The sequence below is a fragment of the Strix uralensis genome, chromosome 3, assembly GCF_047716275.1.
Source record: "Strix uralensis isolate ZFMK-TIS-50842 chromosome 3, bStrUra1, whole genome shotgun sequence".
In the NCBI taxonomy this organism is placed as follows: Eukaryota; Metazoa; Chordata; class Aves; order Strigiformes; family Strigidae; genus Strix; species Strix uralensis.
This window is the reverse complement of record NC_133974.1, coordinates 21,105,794-21,126,354: the sequence shown is the minus strand read 5'-3', so window position 1 is coordinate 21,126,354 and position 20,561 is coordinate 21,105,794. Positions and strand designations below refer to the sequence as shown.

At 35.8% G+C, this 20,561-nt stretch overlaps 1 protein-coding gene across 1 annotated transcript in view; it reads right to left on the bottom strand.

The window, feature by feature from the left end:
- The window catches only part of PXDN (peroxidasin), an 86,413-nt gene that overhangs the window by 22,342 nt on the left and 43,510 nt on the right, over positions 1–20,561 (bottom strand). The window contains exons 6-16 of the mRNA XM_074861650.1: positions 20,486–20,557; positions 18,319–18,488; positions 16,865–16,982; positions 14,585–14,754; positions 13,378–13,650; positions 11,955–12,071; positions 10,438–10,596; positions 7,878–7,990; positions 6,753–6,909; positions 2,960–3,068; positions 2,374–2,531 (exon numbers count right to left, since the gene is read on the bottom strand). Of these exons, the coding sequence (XP_074717751.1) occupies positions 2,374–2,531; positions 2,960–3,068; positions 6,753–6,909; positions 7,878–7,990; positions 10,438–10,596; positions 11,955–12,071; positions 13,378–13,650; positions 14,585–14,754; positions 16,865–16,982; positions 18,319–18,488; positions 20,486–20,557 (1,616 nt within the window). The remainder of the gene's footprint in view (positions 1–2,373; positions 2,532–2,959; positions 3,069–6,752; positions 6,910–7,877; positions 7,991–10,437; positions 10,597–11,954; positions 12,072–13,377; positions 13,651–14,584; positions 14,755–16,864; positions 16,983–18,318; positions 18,489–20,485; positions 20,558–20,561) is intronic.

Here is a 20,561-nt window from a genome sequence, read left to right as displayed (position 1 = left end):
TTTTTAAATGATCTTCATTCATGATGGATTTCTTTCCTTATGATCATTATTCATGCAGTCTTTACATAAACATTTGTCTGCTGTTGTTATCCTGGTTGCCACCCACATTTCTGAAACCAAGTTGTGAGCAAAACTCGACTATGAATGTTTTGGGTGGAATGACCTTCATTACCAATTTAAATTAAAAGGTTCAAGCTTCTGCATTTAGAAGTTCAAGTGGGAGGCAATGTCTCATCTATGGATTAGATTCAATGGCTTTCTGAGAAGAGTGGAGGTTGCCATAAATGCCAGTCTCAGACCCTCAATTACCCCTCGCATCGTAGGCACTAACTCTGGCTCTGCTTTCCATAAGGCTGGATGCTGAGCATTTCCAGTGCTTAAAAGCTCACTAGCTCAATTCACATAATATCAGCTATAGTTTTTTCAAACTGCAAGGAAGATAATTCAGAACCATAGAAATTTTGATTAGAAGGGACCTCTTACCCAGACCAAGCTCCAGCTTGAAGCAACGCTGTCTCCAACACTGGATCAGCTAAACTGTATCCCTGTCTAGCTGGCTTGAAAACCTCCGAAGACTGAGACTCCTCAGCCTTGCTGGATAAGTTGTTCCAGTGCTGCACTGGCCTCCTGGTGAGAAAGTGTTTCCTAACATCCAATCTGAACCTCCCAAGCAGCAATTTGTGGCCATTCCCCTTGTTATACAGTCTGGCACTGCAGAGGAGAATTTGGCTCCACAGTCTTTCCTTGGGATATTCCAAGATTTTACATTAAAAAAAGTCTCTGAATGGGAGATTGTCAAGTTTCTCAACTGTTCCCAATGCAAAAGTGCTAAATAACACCTTTCATTGGGCTCTGCGTTTTGAAATAAAACCAAATAAGGACAAATATGAGTATTAAAATCTGAGCATTACACTATTAAATGAAACCAGATTTCTTTTACTATTCAAGTTTCCCTGAAAGGCAGGTTTCTATGGATTTTGTAGGGCTGAGAAGCAAGCTCTGGTTGTGAACAGAATTTCCAGTATCACAGAAAGTTGCCCTATTTTGTGTTCATTAGTTTCTATTTGTATGCTTTAATACCAATTTTTGGTAAACTTTAGGTGATTGAATTTCACTATCACAAATCCTAGTGAAAAGTAGTCAAGTAATTTTCACACATCAGATTTCATATATTCCTAGTATTATATTTGATATGCTTGCATATGCATCTAATCAGAGAACCAAATCAAATAGGGTTGCTCTTACAAAACACAAGCCTTCAAAGAATTTTGAATAAGTTTTGGTGGTAAATTATTCATCACAAATTATTTACTCAGCTCTACGAATGAGTAACAAGCTTCTTTTACTAGCAAATGTTACAGTACTCCACAAAGCTTGCAGTCTTTGGTCTTATAAATACTTGCCTAGTTCACGGTCAGAGTTAAGGTTTTCGGAAGTTACAATAAATACTCAATTATAAACATCAAAAAGAGTATAATAAGTAAAAATATTTCCCCTAGATTTTCAGTGTAGCTTTTGGCTATGTCTCAAGTCTCAAAAGCTCTCCTAAAACTCTATCATTATTTCCAAATGCTTCAGTCCTATGTCTCAAGCCTATCCGCACACATATCCACACACATTAGTTGTATATGCTCCAGCTGGATTTCATGAATTTGAACTTGGACTTCAGTAACTAAAAGGTGGAAATGTTAAACCTTGCATTTTTCTGCTTTTTATAAAAAGCAGCAAAAATTGTATTTCTCATTACATCAGATCAGTGTTAAAGGAAACAATTAGCTTAGTTTGACATGCACTTAAAGAATGCGTGGCAAATAATTCTTTGAATACTATTGTGGTACATGCAGAAACCTTGGTTTGTAAAGTATACAAATCCTTCTTGTTATATCATCTTTTCTCCTTGCCAAGGCACGCCGACACTAAATGGTTTTACTTAAAGAAACATGAATAAAATAGTGATTACTTTTAATACATAACAGAAAAGTCTGTTCTGCTACGAAACAATGGTCACAATGAATTAACACATGGCAAGTTAACAAACAGGATGCATTATGCACTTCTATTACAACAAATTTGATCAGTAGAAGAATCTGAACATGAATTTTTTCTTAATGCATTAATGTGAGGAAAAATAAAAACACTCTACTCAAGAGAGCTCAAACAGAGTTACACCATAATGTAGCAATATGCAAACCAAGAACTGAATTGGGCAAACACATATCTTTGGTAAAGTTTTGCAAAGTCAAACACTCCACTGATTTCAGTGTAATGGTTCTGCAGTTGGGACCCAGATTTGGAAAATAAATGTCTCTTGAAGTATGATGACTTAGGAAGGCAAATACACTTCAACACAGAAAATAAGGAAAGAGTACTGACTTGTTCCATTCAGGTCAACCATTAGACCATCTTGTACATGATCTTGAATAAGCTGTAATGTCCTTTCAAATATTTCCCCAGCTCTTGCTTGCTCAACAGTGTATGGATCCCTTGGGTATCGAAATAAGGCTAGCAAATCATTTGGAGAACGAGGACGACTGATAGATAATTTGAAAAAAATAGTAAGTGTACACAGGAGTTACAACATAACAAAACTACATAAATCATGTAAACGTTCAGCAACATGATTAGTACATACCTTGGTTACTCATCTCAAAATGGAAGGCAAACAAAAAAAATTTAATAAAATAATAAAACATTAAACATTTAGCAGCAATTAAACATTTAGTAGCCTTTTAACACACATTATTTCAGCAGAAAAACTGATGCAGCAAATAGAGAACTCAACAGGAGTGTTTAAACAACGGGAATCTTTACATGTTAATCTGTTAGTAGTCCCAGAAGTAACCAGATGTTAACAACGTTATTTAAATAACAAAATGGCCTCTTGCTTAAAAAATACTCCATTATTTCCAGTATATACAAAATTAATTTTGAATTCTCAATATTAAAAAAACGGGGATACCTGTCAAACAGATGTGTACGTGTTGAATTTATTGCTCTGTCAACAGTTGCGATTGCTTCCACAATTGATGTTTGTACAAAAGGATCTCCATTTCGGCTGACATTAGGCACTACAGAAAGAGGAATTCAGGTTATTGCAAAAATGGCCACACATGAAAAGATACTTCCATAAAACAGAGTCTAGACACGACATCATTTCAGTTGTACAAAGTAAACGCCTGTTCTTTAAACATTAGTTCATCCAAACACAAAATTCTTAATAATTTTTAAATTCTGTCAAAGCATATTACAATAAAGCAAAATTCACTTAAAAGAGAAGTTAATGTAAGTTTAAAAGTCAGCTTGCTTATAATTCTTAAACAAAATAAAGTGAAGATAAATGCATGCAGTGTTTAACTGTCCATTAATTAGTCCTACAATTTCAAGTAAAAATGACCAAAGAAAAAAAGAATTATTAAGGGTTTTTTCCTGGTGTGGTGTATTATCAGTTTTCAGGTGTTGGTATCAAGAGGCTGACCTATATCCACTGAAATCAATGCAAGTATTCCCTTTGATTTGAATTAGTACTGAATTAGTACTGAATTCAGTATAAGAATTTAAAGGCTTTACAGGAATGTGTTACAAGTGAAAAATACTGACAGACTTAGTTTGCCTTTTAGAACACATGCATCACATAAACTCAAAGAGATTTCACAAAAAAAAAAAAAAGAATAAAACACAAAAAAAATATTTAAAAACCCACAGAATTGTATATATTAACATTGCTCCTCTCCTGAGCTTAGTTTAGTAAGCAACATGTATTAATTTTAAAGGTTTATAAATATTTTATTTAGTTTGAGCAGTACTTTGTTTTTTACTTTAAAATTATCTAGGTTTTCAATACTATGATAAAAATCACATGCTTAAAAGCTATTTAACGACTCTGCATAATACTGGAAACTCACTAATGCATAGGCCCATGCATCTGCCTTTTTATACAGTACTCAGTTGCAGCTGGATGTTTGTACAGCGTATCTAAGGCTAATAACCTTCCTTTCATTCTAAACCAAGAACTACCAGATCCAGGGGCAACAGCTAACAATTTCCAGAGTGTGTTTAGATTGGAAAAGTCACACAGGAAGAAGGGTAAAGTAGGGAGAAAGTCCAAAGCAAATACACTGGAATAAAATCAGCAGATGTACAAAATCAGCTGACATAAAAATTGTTGTTTGCAAGCTTTTCTTTACTTTTTTTTTTTCCTAGGCAGTATTTGATTATTCCCTCATAACTGACAGCTTAGGCTGTGTCTATATGAGTTTCAGAGTCTAGACCTGGGTAATCAAACTTAACCATCTCTACCGTCAAATAAAACAGTCCCGGGCACTTTATAGCTGTGGTTGAAGCCCCTTTCTCTGCCCTGAGGCCAGCTGCCTTGGGCTGCTGACAACATACTCCCAGCATACAGTATGAGCTGATTCTTTCCACAGTGCCTAATGGCAATAGTCCCTGATCTGTCCTAATTATCATCTGTCCTCCTTGATTGACAGCTTCATTTTCATAGCAACCATAGAGAAAGATTATCAGATAAGATACTTATTTTAAGAAGAAATATCATTTTCAGGTTTGGTACCCTCATTTCAGTTGTTTCTGAGAGTGCTTGCGTGCCATGAACCATCTTAACACTGCAACATTGCAGATTGTAAAAATCCAGTTGCTGGTTACCTTCCCTAGTGCTGTCTATGGCAGATGTAATCTCAGTGCTCACTTTAGATATGTGTTTTGCAGAGCTGGCTTTCTGATTAATGGTACATGTGGGATGAAGCATAAACTTTGGTCAAATGTTAACTATACTGTACTTTTTGTTTAGACTATTTGCTGCCAGTAGTTCTCTTTTCAGGCTAATAAACATTAAAAGTTAAAGCTCCTTGCAAGCCTTTCACACCATACCTTTTTTGGGGGGGAGGGGGTGGGGGAAGAAAAAAGGCAATTTTTTTAAGCAACAAAAAAATAATCCATGCACATCCTGTCTTACACTTAAGCCAGAGACTTTTACAAACCAGAAAAGGACAGAATAAAATGGTAAAAGACAAGCATCTTTAAAATACTATGAAACATGGCCAGAAAAACCTGCCCCCCCAAGCTTCTATACACTTCGCTTTATTCTGTCTCACTGTTAAGAAAAGATTTTTATGCATTAGGAACATTCATAAAACATTTACTTTGTTTAAAGGAAATGTTGACATGCAAGTTTTTAGGTATTTCTGGCTATGCCATTATTAATACTATGCAGATAGCAAGTATCCAGTACTTATAATCTGTTCACTTATCCTCCTTGCTTCTCTGACAGCTTCATTTTTATAGCAACCATAGAGAAACAGTATCTGATATCCCACTAGCTTTAAGGAGAAACACCATTTACAGTTTCAGACTGAATGCAGATTAATCAAGGGTAGTTTCACTAATTTTAGGTTTATTGATGCTACAGTTTACAGTTATTTACAGAAAAATAGCCACATTACAATTAAATACTGCAGCACCAAGTTTTGTAGTTTGCTAATTTCAGCAGGTAAGAATGAGCAGTTACACCAGCACTAAGTGAATGAAACTAGTTTTCATTGGGGTTGTAGTCCAATTCATGGTTTCATTTTTCAGAGCTCTTATTGATTTGAGATCTGGCTAATATTTTTAAAAAAAACAACCTCTTTTCTGTGCATCTCCAAGCTCCATTAACCAAGACTAACTGATTTTTACGAACTTTCTTTCATTTGCAGACTTCATATATATGTAGATGAAACCTTATCGTTGAATGATTCCCAGTCCTGCAATTTTTCTCTCAGAAATCTTCTTTACAGATTGAAGAAATACTATTTTTGATAGAGGAGGGGATAGACTGATAGTCTACTAAAAACAACTTAAGCCAGGGAACATCATAGTTTTATTAATACCAAGTGATTGATATCATCATAATCAATAAATTAGAAAAATCACTGATATATATTTATGAATTTAGTAAAAAAAATACAGAACATCAGACACAGTACTGGGAAACAATATCCAATACTCATTTTTCAATGATACAAAAATATTGTGTCATATTTTCTACTGAAATAAGAAAAAAAAAAAATCAGTTTCCTTAATATTTTTCATCAAAATGAGTCTGAAAAATCAGCAGTTTTACTCAGTAAGTCAGAAAAGCATTAGGGTCAGTCTGTGTAACAAAGCTATTTCCTTAGCCTCTTTGGCTGCTTTATTACCAATTATTATGTATTAATAATTGATAACTATTATTTGCCATTATTACTTTTAAATAATTAGAATTAGCTCAAATAGTCTTCTTGTCTTTCTGTTTCCTGCTCTAGCTTCTTAAGATCATTATGACTTTCCTGAATTCTTTCACAACGGTTGCAGTCTAATTTTCAACCAAGTGCTGTCAGTGTCCCTTTAAAGATGCCACAGGACGTTTTGTCAAGTTATCCCTAAAGATTAGGCTGTGTATTCGACTAGCAAATTCTAATAGGTCCAAATAATATCTCAAGAGGAAAGTAGTATGACTAACTGGAGCCCAAAGCATTGTTTGTTTTGAAGCTTAACTTCTAGAGACATTTTGGCTGACATATTCCCATCTCACTCACATCTGTGCAGATAGTTGCCTCAATTAAATGAAGGGGGGGGGAAAAATAGAGGATGATAGGAGAAAATAAAAATACAAATAAAAGAAAGAATTTAACATTTGATTAACTTTTTTGCATCTTACAAATTAAGCAATTAGCATAAAACTAATAGTCTAACTCATACCTCTAATTCATGCACCTTACCGTTAACACTGAGCACCATACTAACAGAGGAGTATCCTATGGTATTCCGGGCAACACATTCATATCGACCTTCATCAGCAGTTCCAACATCCCGAATGGTGAGAAATCCCTCTGGACTAACATGAAATTTTCCACTCTCAGTTACCTGTACTCCATCCTGCAGCAAAGCACAACGTTTAGTTATTCTAAACGCTCTTTGTATTCAAAACTGAATTCTTTTTCTCTTTTACTTTTATATATTTCTGTTTTGTATGCCAAGATAATAGTCAAATAGATTTAGATACTTATATAAAAAACTCAGACACTGTTACGTTGACAGGAGGACTTGCATGTACTTCTAAATTCTACAGTGTATTTATTTACTTCTAAAAGTACTCATTATTATAAATCAAAGTATTTTAACAGTTATAGGTCCTCACCACATAAAATTTCAGACCCAAAAATAAGATAGCAGCTCTTGAGAACATATATATATTTGATTTTAATCAAAATTAACCAAACTAAAAAAGATCTCAAGAGCTTTGTAAGTATCAATTCTCCATGTGCTATGCACTTAGAAGCTCTTTAAGGTACATTAAAGTATATTTTCTAATGCTTATTAATTGAAGAGAAGGAGACAATCAGGAAAACTGTAGATCAATATTGGCAACCCATTACTTCACCAGTAATACTGCTAATAACTCTAATAGCTTGATATAACAATTACTGCACCAATGGAAATCAAAGCCACAGAGTTACTGAAGAGTTACTGAAATATGTCCTGGTTGAAGTGTCAACCTAACAGTGTCAAAAGGCTCAGCAATATAGTATTTTTTATTGCTTTGTATCTATAATATCATTGAAAGTGTGAATATTAGTAGGATATTCATGCAGAACTGTCACCAAAATACACAGGGTGGTCTGTACAATGACTTTCATAACCATATATATACTTATATATATGAAATTCAGGTTTGGTACCTATATACATGCTCTGTATTAAAGAAGATTTGCTGATCCAACTTCAGGTAACATTTTCAGACACCAGAGCAAGCAATAATTTGACAATGTGCACATTAAATAGTTCGTTATGAAGAGACGGAAAGGCCACTGCCTTTCTGCAACTAACAAATAAATAACTAGTACCTTATTCCATGTAATTACTGGCTCTGGCTCTCCTTGAGCACTGCATGGGATCTGCACATTTGTGCCAACCTCCACTGTCATGTCACTGGGAACACTGGCAAATACAGGAGTCACTAAAAAAGCAAACAATACATTGACAAAGTATGAAATACAATTTGTGCAAAAGACGATCTAAAAAGAGGTAAGCACTGTTTATTTTTTTCGGTTACCCAACATTTCTTAATCTGTAACCCTATTCTGTCTGCAAGTTGCATATACATTTATCTTAGAAAATTCCTTATTCCTGATGTCTGCTTCAGGCTGATTTTTAAGTACTCTTAACTTCTAACAAAACAGGCTAGTAGTTGTCAAAAACTTTTAAATTCTGTAAATTAAAAACTCTGAAAAAAATTTCTGTTGAATAGCTAAATCTGAACAAAGTCACCAGAATGAATATCCCATCAACTTCTGTAATTTTTTTTAAGTTTTATTTTTTTTAATAGCAACTACAGAGATTTCTTAGATGATAAAAGCAAAACTTTTCACAACTCATTCAACTGTGATTCCCTCAGCCCAGCTTGCTGAGTTGCTAAGCCTTCACAAAGCTCCTACCTCCCTAACACCAATGAGCCTTAGGCCTTAAAACATCAAAAGATCACCTTTAGTTTTAAGGACACAGGCCACACAGTTACCTAAACCAGTGTGAAGGAAAATAATGCATTTTTTAATCCTAATTTCCTTTGAATCGAGATTGACATCCAGCACTCAGATATCATCATGAGAAGAACACACAACATTATAAAGACACTGAGAACTGTATTTCTGCTGTAACATACCAATATTTTTGAGGGAATGGGAGGGCGCTGTGTTTTTACAGCGAAATATTTGGCCACAGAGCATACATTTATACTACCAACCAAATCTGGCCCTGGAGTTAAATTGTTTGTACGTAAATGGCTGTCAAGGACCAGAAACCATTTCAAATAAGGCATCCAGAGGCAGGCATCCAGCACTGGGAGGCAAGAGAGTCTGGCTCTGTGGATGTGAGCCATATCATGCCAGCAAACAGACCTGGACCATTAATTTGTATTCATTAATACAAATTTAGCCACAGTGAACACTGACTAGACATTCTTCAGATGAACAGTCCTTTTGTTCGAAGCCCAGAAGAAAAAGTTTTTTCTTCTTGCACAACTGAAAACAGCATTGCAATGAATGTATGGAAAGCTCAATTTCAGGCTGCATATGCAGCCTTCATTCTTGTATTTACTATCTTTTGGTGACTGGATTTTGCAACCCAAGTTACATAAAAATAATTTTATTAAACTTTACTCAAGCTCAGTGAAGTTTAACACAGCTGGAAGGTTATAAAACTTTTTAAAATTGAGTTTTGTTTTATGGAATTTTAGTCAACAATTTTATAGAGGTGGAAAAAAAAAAAATCTCAATTTTGACAAATCAATTTCCCACTACTGCTCTTAACTAAAAAAACAAAAATCAGTGGAATTTTTTTCTGACAAACATCTAAGCTCAGGATTAGACATTTGAGCCCCTTTCACTAAAATACTGTTTAAAATGAGGTCACTAGCAAGAAATGCTTTGAATTAAATGTTTAATCTCCTTGAATTTAGTTAAACACCAAAATACTTAACTAAATTACAAATATTAATATGATTCTAATTAATCCTAGAGGTAGCTTACTTAGAATTTATTTGAAGAAAAGCATAAGAAAAATGGAGTGGGTTTTTTTTTTCTGTGTCAGCTTATTTTAAGTATAAGGAATGGTGTTCTATTTTGAAGGTCATTCTGCTGTTGTAAAACAAAGCATTTTGTTTCTGGACATCAAAATATTATGTTAATAACATTATTTAGTTAACAGCATAGAGTGTTATAAGAAACAAGCCTCTTCACAAACAAAATATTTTCCCAAGCATAGGAATACTGTCATCCTCAAAGCAGACATCCATTCTTTACAAAAAAAGAGTAAATCACATAAAACTCTTTCACAGAAGACAGACTGTTCTAAAGGAATGATACTCTGTACAAATGCTGGTAAGTATCCATACATGTTATTTATTAAAAAACACCTGGAACCTAAAAATAGATAGAAATAATAATCAGAAATGTCAAATGTTAGCAATACCCTGAACAGCAAGTTTTTTAAACAACAAGATATAGCCTCATTCTAACAAGCTTTTAATCAAAAAGGGCCATGTTTAGTTGTAAGCTTATGTAGTCTGCAAGTGACTTTGAACAAAGTCTATCAGGGCACACTGTTCCACATGCTCAATTTATAAAAACTAATAAAACACCTTATAATTCAAAACCAGCAACTTAGAATCATTGTAAAATGCAGCAAAAGTCCTGAAGAAAAACCCAAGCACTATTCAAGCTCTGTTTCAAAAGCTTTTTTAATTCTAAACAGAGAAAAATTACTTCATATGAGCATTTTGTACCATTAAAAATAATTAATTTTCAATCTTACATTTTAGGGGAAAAAAAAATCAAACACAGTATTGTGCATTTTGGTGTAAGCTTAAATCTTGGTTTATTTTTCAGCGGCTGTACATGGAGAACATACCTCTAGGCTGTACAGTCAGGTATACAACAATTCGTTGAGATCCGATAATGTTGACAGCTTGGCATTCATACTGTCCCTGGTCATGCAGAGCAACCCTGGAAATCCTTAGGGTTCCAGAGGATAGAACTAAGTGTCTTCTGTCAACAGACAACTGGCCTCCTGAAACACAGAGCAACAGCATTTGCTATTTATAGCAGTGCAGAACAAAGTCCCCTTGTGTCAGAAAAGGGAAAATCCAGAAGATTTTAAATTTGATAAAACATTGGAAAAAATTAGTTTCTTAACAAAAAAGTTTGAAACCTTTACTTCTCAAAGATAAACATGTAAATAAAGCAATTAAACATAATAAAGCACACAATTATAATCCCGAACTCTTCTCTGTTTGTGATAAAAATGAATATTTTCATTTAAGGAGGATGATAAAGCATCCAAATGAGAAGGCACCGTAAGAAGAACATCAACAGGTACTACTGTTCATTTCATATTATTGCCATGTACCATGTACAGAAGGACGCTGCCATAAAGCATGATGAACATGATGCTCTTAGTCATATGATTTAGTTTTAGGTAGTCCTGTGAGGAGCACGGAGTTGGACTCAATGACCGTTATGGGTCCCTTCCAATTTGAGATATTCTATGATCCTATGGTTCTATGTGTGTAAGACACAATTCATCTCATTTGCCTAGGCCATCTAGAGAATCCATAGAAGAATACATACAGCTCTGAAAAAAATGAATATAATAAAAATGAAATAAAAAGCACATCAGTGTCTGTACCCTGTTCTTCCTTTCTGACATTTCATCTGACTGGAGCAATCTTGGTAGAGGGAGAAACAGGTACATTATTAGCATCAAAATAATCAAGAGTTTGTTAAAAATCTGTTTTATCTACCACAATTTAGAATTTTCTAAGAGTTGTTTTGCCTGCTAAAGCTATTTCATTTGATTCAGCTGGAATATTTACTTATTGGTAAAACATCCACTACAGTATTTCTTCCCACTGGATTTGGCTTAATGCCTTTACAATGACAACCTGATAAAACAGTCAGCAGAGTGCACCCCAGCATTCCTGTCAATGTGCATTAAGTGACAGAAGTACAGTTATACTGATGCCAGCTACAGGTTGGACTGTTCTGGTTTTTGAAGAGCACATCCCACCTAATTTCAGATCTCCAGTTAGTAACAGTCATCTTCATTTCTTCTGCAGTAACCAGACAGTGATAGGCATTACCACATGTGATTTGTTTCATATTTCTTAAACATTTATTATTAAGAAACTATTATGGAGACACATATTTCAGTGACTCTTTTTTACTGAATAATGAAAAATGGTTGGGCAGCTAGCTTCTGTGGGACACCCTACCTTTTCTAACTAAAGCAGAAAGAAATGAGCCCTGTTTCTTTCAGAGACCGAAGCGTCTAAACAAATACATGTAAATCCTTTCAACGCGTGAGTGATTCCAAAATGACAGTTAAACTATTCTGGTAGCTTAAAAGTAAAAACAAAACACACTTACCTCCTTTAGTCCAGGCAATAACAGGCTGGGGATAACCTTGCGCTTCACAAGGGAAGTCAACGGTTTGTCCCTCAATCACTGTTTTGTCTTGAGGAGTGACAGTAAACTGAGGTAGAGCTACAGAAGAGAAAATAAACTGGTTTTATAAAAAACCTGAAAAATGCATGACTGTTAGAAATTATGTACCATTTCCTGTGTGACTTGAATAGTTCATATTGGTGGGAAAAGAGATGTTAATGGGACACTTTTATATTGTGACCGCTATAGGGCAGCCACTAGGGCAGCCACTTGTGCAACAGGAACATCTCCCTCACAACCTGGCCCTGGTGTCATTGAAGGCCTTATCCAAAATAAGAGGTATGGTAAGACCTGTAGAATCAAACACATAGTGTTCCCTGTTAAAAATGTCTTCTCTTTCTCTCAAAAAATCCTCAGCTAAATTGTGAAGAAAATGCAATGTAGTCAAAACCATCCTGAACTAGCTGTTTTCTTCTTTACACAAAAGGAAAGCAGTGAGTGGAGTGTGGGCCAATTTCTGCAGTAACATCATGGCATTATCAGTATGAGAAGTAGTTTGTCCAGCTCTCAAAACACAATCATCCATTGGTGAGCAAACCACATGGACAAGTTGTTTTGTCTAGCTTTAAAAACTGAACTAATTAACAAAGCATTTCCAACCTAAACTGTTTGCCAACTAAAGATCTTAACATGAGAACAGAAACAAACTTAAATTTAAAGGTTACTCAAAACATTTTGTAAATAAAAGTTCCAACATGAAAACATTTGCAAAAAAATATTCTCCATATATATAGGAGGATTTTGATATATTGTTCTTGAAATACTTTATATTCATCCTATTGACATACAATACCAAAATTATTGCAACCATAATAAATTAAGAGTATTTTGACTTTGTTTTGCAGAAAAGCTCTGCTAACACCTCAAGCTGGCAGAGTGACAGTTTCCATGAAACTCAGAAGAATATGTTCCCGCACTCACTGAAGTGTCTACAAAAGAAAGGCAGCACAAAGCTGTACTCAAAACTCCATTTCTACTACTCCAGGCACAAATTCTAATCTCTAAGATTCCTGCCTGTTACAGAAAAAATGTAATCCCCCAGAAATTTGACACTGCATGTTCACTCCTACAAGCAAACAAAACATACTAAGAAATACATATTTCAAAATAACCATCATTAGCTTCCAAGAATAATCAATGAAACTTAACTTTCAGAGAATTAGTATCTTACTCATAGCAACTTTCCTATGGACTACACTAGAATAGTGTGATTAAAAGGAAAAACTCTTCTGGTTTTAGTTCAGTCCTGACAATTCAGAAAAGAAGCCAAACCTGCACAGTTTAAAGTAATATACTCTTCCTAATATGTTTTATGGCATGTCACTCCTAGTTTAACGTTACTCACCTTGGACTATGATGTACGCAGTCGCATGGATATTATCTATGCTGTTAGTTGCAAAACAGGTATACTCGCCACTGTCCTCTTGCTTCACATTTTGTATGTAAAGTCCTCCTGACGGAGTTATTGTGACACGAGGGTCACTTGGTAAAGGGGTTCTGTCGCCTTTGGTCCAGGTAATTCGTGGCTGAGGGTGCCCGGTTGCACTGCACTCCAGGGTAACACTCTCTCCAACTAGCACTTCGGTATTTTGTGGATGAATCACAAAACTTGGTCGTGCTATGAGAAAAGAGTGATGCCTGAATATGACTTTTAGCTCACATAGCACTAATTTAGCTGAATATTGCAATAATTTGGGGAATCTAGGGGTTTTTTAATTGCTCTGTTCCAACATACTTTTAATCTTGGTGCAAACTCTGCCTCACTTTGTCTAATCTAGCTGCAGATATTTATAAATATCAATAGATTAAAAAATAAAAGCTTATATAGTTGCACTGATGTCTTTTCTTAACTTCCATAAAAACAATTTTCAAACATCTTCTCATTTACTGATCTGTATAAAGGTCTCTTTAGATGCATAGACAGTGAGACCCAGAAAACAAACTAGTTAAAAATTGTCAGAAGTGCACAAAAAGACAAATCTGATAAAGCTACATTTAAGTAACTTTTTCCAACTACATGTCAGCTTCACAACGACATTTTAAGTTTACCTGATACTGAGTGTCAAAACAAAATTTTCTTACAGCAAAGTTTGGAATTTAAAAATATCGCAGTCCTGGACAGGAAATTAGTACTTGCAAACACGAACCCCTGGCTAGACGGAGATTCAGGCTAAAAAGCTCCTGAGCAAGGATGGCTGCCCAAAGCTTTCAGGAGTGGCCTGTTCAGAAGCTCATGGTTTTCAGGTATCCAGAGAGAACATTATTGCATTGAGCAATGTCGCAATGCAACAGCCACTTTTCCAAACCCTTCTACAAACAGCCTACATGACTATCATCAGAATTGCATATTATGATAAACTTATTAATTAACTATATGATTTGCATTTTTGTTCTAGGGATATTATAACTTCATGGTCTAGTTCTTAAGATGCCCAAGCACAAGAAATCTACATGTCAAGAACACACAAGAGCCAAAGCTTCTTATTTTTAGCAATCTTATTATCAAAACAATTGTCTGTCTAAATGCAAAATTCAGATCTGATGTTCTTTACCTGGTGACTCAAAGTATCTAAGAGTAACTTCCTGAGTTTTCACTTCTCCAGCCACATTTTTTGCCATGCACTGGTAAATGCCTTGGTCTGTTTCTTGAGTATTCTGAATCATTAATGTGCCATCATCTAGCAAGTTTAGACGGGAATCTTCTTTCATACTAAGCTCATTACTGTGAAGAAAATAATCTGCTGGAGTTAAACCTTTAAATCACAAGCACAGAAAACTGCCAAATAATAAACCCCAAAATATATTATACAAAATAGTTTGGGGGGGGGAAAAAGTTTTACTGTGTTAAATAAAATAATAGAACTTTAAATTTTCTCCTAAAGAGAATAAGAGGAGGAAAAAACAAAAATTCAACCAATTTTGCTTATACAACTATTGCATCTTCAAAATTAAAAGCCAAAATACTTTCACGACTAAAAGCTTTCAGGGGAAAAAAGTAAACAAAATACACATACCTCGGCTCATTTTCCTTTAAGGCTGTTCTAACTGGCAAATTAATTTAAAATGTTTCCATTGAAAGTATATCATGTAAGTTCAACACTCAAGATACTATGAGAGGGGTTAGTTGCTATAAAACCATCTTTGTGCCAACCTCTGTCTGGATTACTCAAGGAGCACTGGTGAACCTGATTATAATTTGTACTGGCTTGAAGCACAAGTTAGGATCAGGTCTTCAGGCTATGTCATGGCTACATTTCTGTGACATTAACTAAGAATGGTTAGGGGTTTTAATTAAAGGAACTGGTTCTCACTCCATCCCTCACTATATGATGGAGAAAGCACAGAGGAGGGATGAGATCTCACCCCCTGTGTTCAAAATCCAGCCTGAACGCTGATCTATTCAACGTAGTGCTCAACAGATCAATGGCTTTTGACTGAAATCTTGCCATATTCAACTACCTTGCAAAGAGCTTTGCTCTCATTCATGCAGTCAGGAAACAAGCCAGAGTCAATAATCCCACACCCCAAGCTCAAATTTCTTCTTAAAACTCTTTCGTATGTGCATTCTGAATACATGTTTTCTTTGTTTATTATAAAAAGTACATGAGCCAAAGAAAATTTTAACGAAATAATTATACCATCCAAGTTAAAGGCTCTGTTCTTGTCATACTCCATAAACGCTGTACCCTTGCTGAATGTGGGGTTCTCACTGACATCAGCAGAAAGCTACGGAACCAGGACTCTATGTTGTTCCATTTTATCAGCAACTTACAAACTAAAATGATTCATTTGCTAATATAAAATGTGAGGGAATTTATTTTCCAGATCAGGTTCTCCATTCGTATAAGAGCATTATTAAGCCAAAGTCTGATTAAGCTAGTGGTAAACTCACAATTCATGTGTCCGTTGTAAATTCACATCAGTTTTAAGGGGAGCGATGTGCTGTCACGTGGCTGGTTCAGCCATGCTGTGCCCAGGGAGCCAGCCTCTGGGCAAAGCTTGAGCCACCACTCTGCAAGCAGGTTGGCCCTTGGGCTGCTGAAAGACACATGTCCTTTATAGGCCCTTCCCTCCATGCCCTAAGCAGTGAGGAGAAGCAATGAAGCAGGTTGCCCAGAGAGCTTGTGCTACCTCCATCCTTGGAGGCTTTTAAGACCCAACTGGATAAAGCAACCTGGTATAATCCTGCTTTGAGCAGAAGACTGCACTGGAGACCTCTTGAGATCCCCTCCAACCTGAATTACCCTACAATCCTATGATATAAGCACTTGCCTGCCCTCCCCGTAGTGGTCGGAGGAGACTGAAAATTGATATATCTCTCCTCTCCTGGAATGGAGCTACACCTCGGAAGAAAACTGTCTCCAAGGAGCTGCGGCTCAAGGAAGACCTTCTCTGAAACCTAACTCTTATCCAGCTAGACTCCTTTAAAAAGGTAGCTTTTGCTCTGCCTCAAAATGTGTGCAAACGCTAGCTAACCCATAAACTGCACATGCACTGAGTCCATATTGGATTGCTTGGTACTTACATATAAATGATTTAGTTTTACAGGTGTGAGCAACTTTGCAGGTATAACTACATTTGAAAATCTTACCGATAGTAGCATAGTCATAAATTAATATTTTCTAAAGTTATCAGCTCTTAAGTGTTTAGAATTACAAATGAAACAGATTTAAGCCACTATTCCTTTATATACTTCTTTTAATTACAATGTGTTTCTGCTGTAACTATTCCATATCTTAGCATGTAATGAGTGTGGACATGCACCCAGAAATGTATACACAACCAGACAAACACACATACATCAAGTTTCTCTCTTCCTCTTTTAAACTTACTTGTTTCGAAGCCAGATAATTTCTGGTTTAGGATTGCCTTCAGCTCTGCAAGTGAAGTACACTGTATTCCCTGAGGTAACGTCCGCATCCTGAGGCTCTGACGTAATTCTTGGCCTCTCTGCATCAACAATAAAACATATAAGGAACTTCTACTTGTTTTAAAACTACTAAATAATGGTAAATAAAAAATTTTCCATACACCCTGTAGAAAAATATTTTTCACAAATGTTTTAACTTAAAATATTTATACCCTTAATCAAGATTAAACACACTTTTCCCTATGCAAAAGTGACTGCAGGCTTTCTGACCTCCTCCATTGTTCCTTAGGACCTTTTAACAGACTGGAAATGGATTGTGCAAATTTGTATCAGGTTCTAAAGGAGCTGTTTTATTTATTTGAACAGAGGCTCAATTTGCTTATGAAGGAAAAACTTTAAAGCAGCAAGCACAAGTGCCATTTTAAATAACTTCCTCTAGATAAGTATCAGTGCCTAACCTGCCTCCTACAGAATAATTTGTCCAGCTTGCTTCCTGCAGTTTCCATACTCAGGATCCTTAGATGTGCAGAGAGCTGGTAGGATGCCATGTGAATTATTCTGGCACCAAATCCCCTTTCTACTATCTTTTTCAAGAACCTTGTAGATGCTTAGGGCTATAATTCTCATGATCAGAGCTATACCCAACACATAATCAAAAGGACAATGTACTTATTTTGTATCTTGGCCTCATCACATGGCTGGGCAGGCAAATGCCCATAGCTTGATGAGAAATCTGCATTTTGATTTCAGAACAGAAGAGGTGTGGGGCCGAGTCCCAGGGTACCCACAGGGACAAGCCTTTGCACCCCTAGGCTGAAGGAATGCAGACAAACAAAAGGATTATAATGAAAGTGCTTATCCATTAATCCTTCAGTGACAGAGGATTTCAGTGTCTGTGCAGGGTACTCCTTGTAAGTATGGCTGAGTAAAAAAGAAATCCAGTGGCCCAACCCCACTTCCAATAATATCAACAAGAGTTTTAACAGTAAAATCTGTGAAATCAGGAGCAATTCTGTACAGCTTCTTTCTCCCCTTTCCCTTGTACAGAAGGGAATAAAGGACACCAAATGATATTAACATAACACCAAAGACACTAGTTGACCATCCTTTTATGATCAAATCTGAAATACGAAAAGGAAAAATAAACTCTTTCCAGATATCACATTTAGTTCCTCAAGGAGAAATTTCAAACACAGCTATATTTGTTTAATTAAAGACAGGCTGAGGGGTAAAAGCAATCAGTTATGTCAGAAGCAGACAAAAACTGAGAAGGAACACAGGGAGATTTCCAATATTGACCAGAGGCAGTCAGTGTTATCAAAGAGAACAGAACAACAAATTCTAACAAAACAAAACAAAAAATAGTTTAGGTACATTTAACACAGTAAAGAAGCCATCAGGAAGTGACAAACCCACCACAGTTAAGTTCTTCTGGTGTTATCGTAGCCACTGATCTTCCCTGGATCCTTCGTGGATACTCACAGGTAGCTGCTGCTTGAGCATTACCCGACTCCGCGTATGTCTTCAGCAGCTCTGCCAGCCACAGGATTTCACAGTCACAGTGAAGAGCGTTTGAATCCAAACGCCTGCACAAAACAAGAAGCAGCCACAACACCTGTTAGCAAGCTTTGACTATTTTGCTAAGATCAAAATGGTTCTGCAATGCCAGCAGCACCTTTATGTGTGAATACAGACAACAGGCGATATGGAATACAGGTGACGGTCACTTGCTTATATGCATTCTGGTAGTCTTTATTACAAAAATACATATTATTTTTACTGCACAGGCAGGACTGTGTTCAACATAGCAAGCATCTAAATGTTTCCTTTTTAACCCCAGCATTCAGTGAATAAATCAGGTTTTATTCAGATGTTATACAAACATTGCTTAAGTAAGGAACTTATACCATTCTCCTCACATTTTTTTCTGTTTAATACTTATTACTGTAGTAACCTTCACAGCTAACCTGACATTTTTACAACTTCCAATTTTGCTGATCGGGCAACTGAGACAAAGACCCACACTTTTATTTAAGCATTAAGCTCTCATTGAGTTCAGTGGGTCAGTAACTTCGTAAAACACCTGCCTATTGCAGATAATGAGAACCCATAAATTCTGTTGACTTTCTTCCCAGTAGCAAAGGCCCTGTTACTACATGGAGCACTGTACTTTCTGGTGGAGGGCCTTGTAGGAAAAAAAAACCCATTAAGTACAGAAATCTGTACCGTTAAAAATATCTATATATAGATTGGAAATAAAACTGCATGGCAAAGCAACCTCAGTTTGATGTATCTTTGAGGGTAGTAAACTTTTTGATCATACTTTCTTTTAATATTTTTTTAACCTCTTATACAACTGCTCATATATTATTTCTTCCCTGTTCTCCTACAAAAAACAGGTAAGAACAAGCAAAACTATTTTAGAAGTTACTATACAAATGTCTCCCAGTATATCAGATGTTACTGGCAGAATTTAAATCCAGAACACAAAAGTTATGATGTGAACTTTAGGGATAAGCTGTCCCAGGTCAGAGGATACCAGGTCAGTCTAGCGCAGTGTCCTGTTCCACTAATAGCCACTATTAAAATTGCCCTTTATCTAGGAATTATGTGAAGAAACATCCCTTTCTGTTCACTTGAACTCCACAAGAATTTAAGGGAGGTATGAGTGAAGCAGATACTACTGGAAGGTGTATATATCATCAAAATGTACTTTATTCTGCCTTTCACCCACAGTTAAAGGTATGGTTTCACAACTGTCCTAAACCAGCATCTTCCCGTTAAGTCGCTTGTGATCTCTTTTCCCGGCAGAGCTAGCACTGTGACTCGCCACTCAGCACATCCTCAGCATTCCTCCCAGGAAGCGGGGTATGAATGCAAGACTGCCTTTCTCAAAATGGCAGTCTTGGATAATTTAAAGGATATTTATCCTAGATCAGTGGAGATCCAAAAAAAAGAAAACCCTCTGAAAATTACCTTACTATGGTACTCTTACTGAGTTTAAGTTTTCAAACACTACTGAGGGGCTAAGAAGCCTCTAATTTTCCAAGTTAATGGCATTTCCAGAAGAAATGGCTTCTGGAGGTGCTTTTGAAAGTAATACTTATATTCTTAAACCATCCAGCACCTTTTTATAACCATGTTTTTATCATCAGATAAGGACATGTAGAACAATTAAAAGAAAATAACAAAATAATGAAATATTGAAAGACATCACAGAAGGATCACCCAGTAAGACATAGACAAGAGGGGGAAAAAGCACCCCAAAACAAAAAAAATACAACAAAGAAGGATCCATGGATATTATTTAGTCTACAGAACAAGACTGTATGATTACAAATAATTCTAAGACAGGAAACAAACGAAAGGATTTAGTCAGTCAGTAAAGACAGTAGGATATGAAGCAGTGGTCTCAATCTATGGATGTAAACAACTGGAACACAGCTTAGGAAAAATTATTTAATGTTTAAAATAATTACACAATGAATGGCATTTACAAGAAAGATAAATATTGCAAGATGAGATGCAGTATAACTAGGTTATTTAAACTTTCTTTTGTTCAATAATAATTCAATTTACTTACAGTCTCTTCATAGATTCTAAGTGACTAAATGTTCCAGGAATCAAATGAGCTATTCTGTTGTTATGCAAAAATCTGT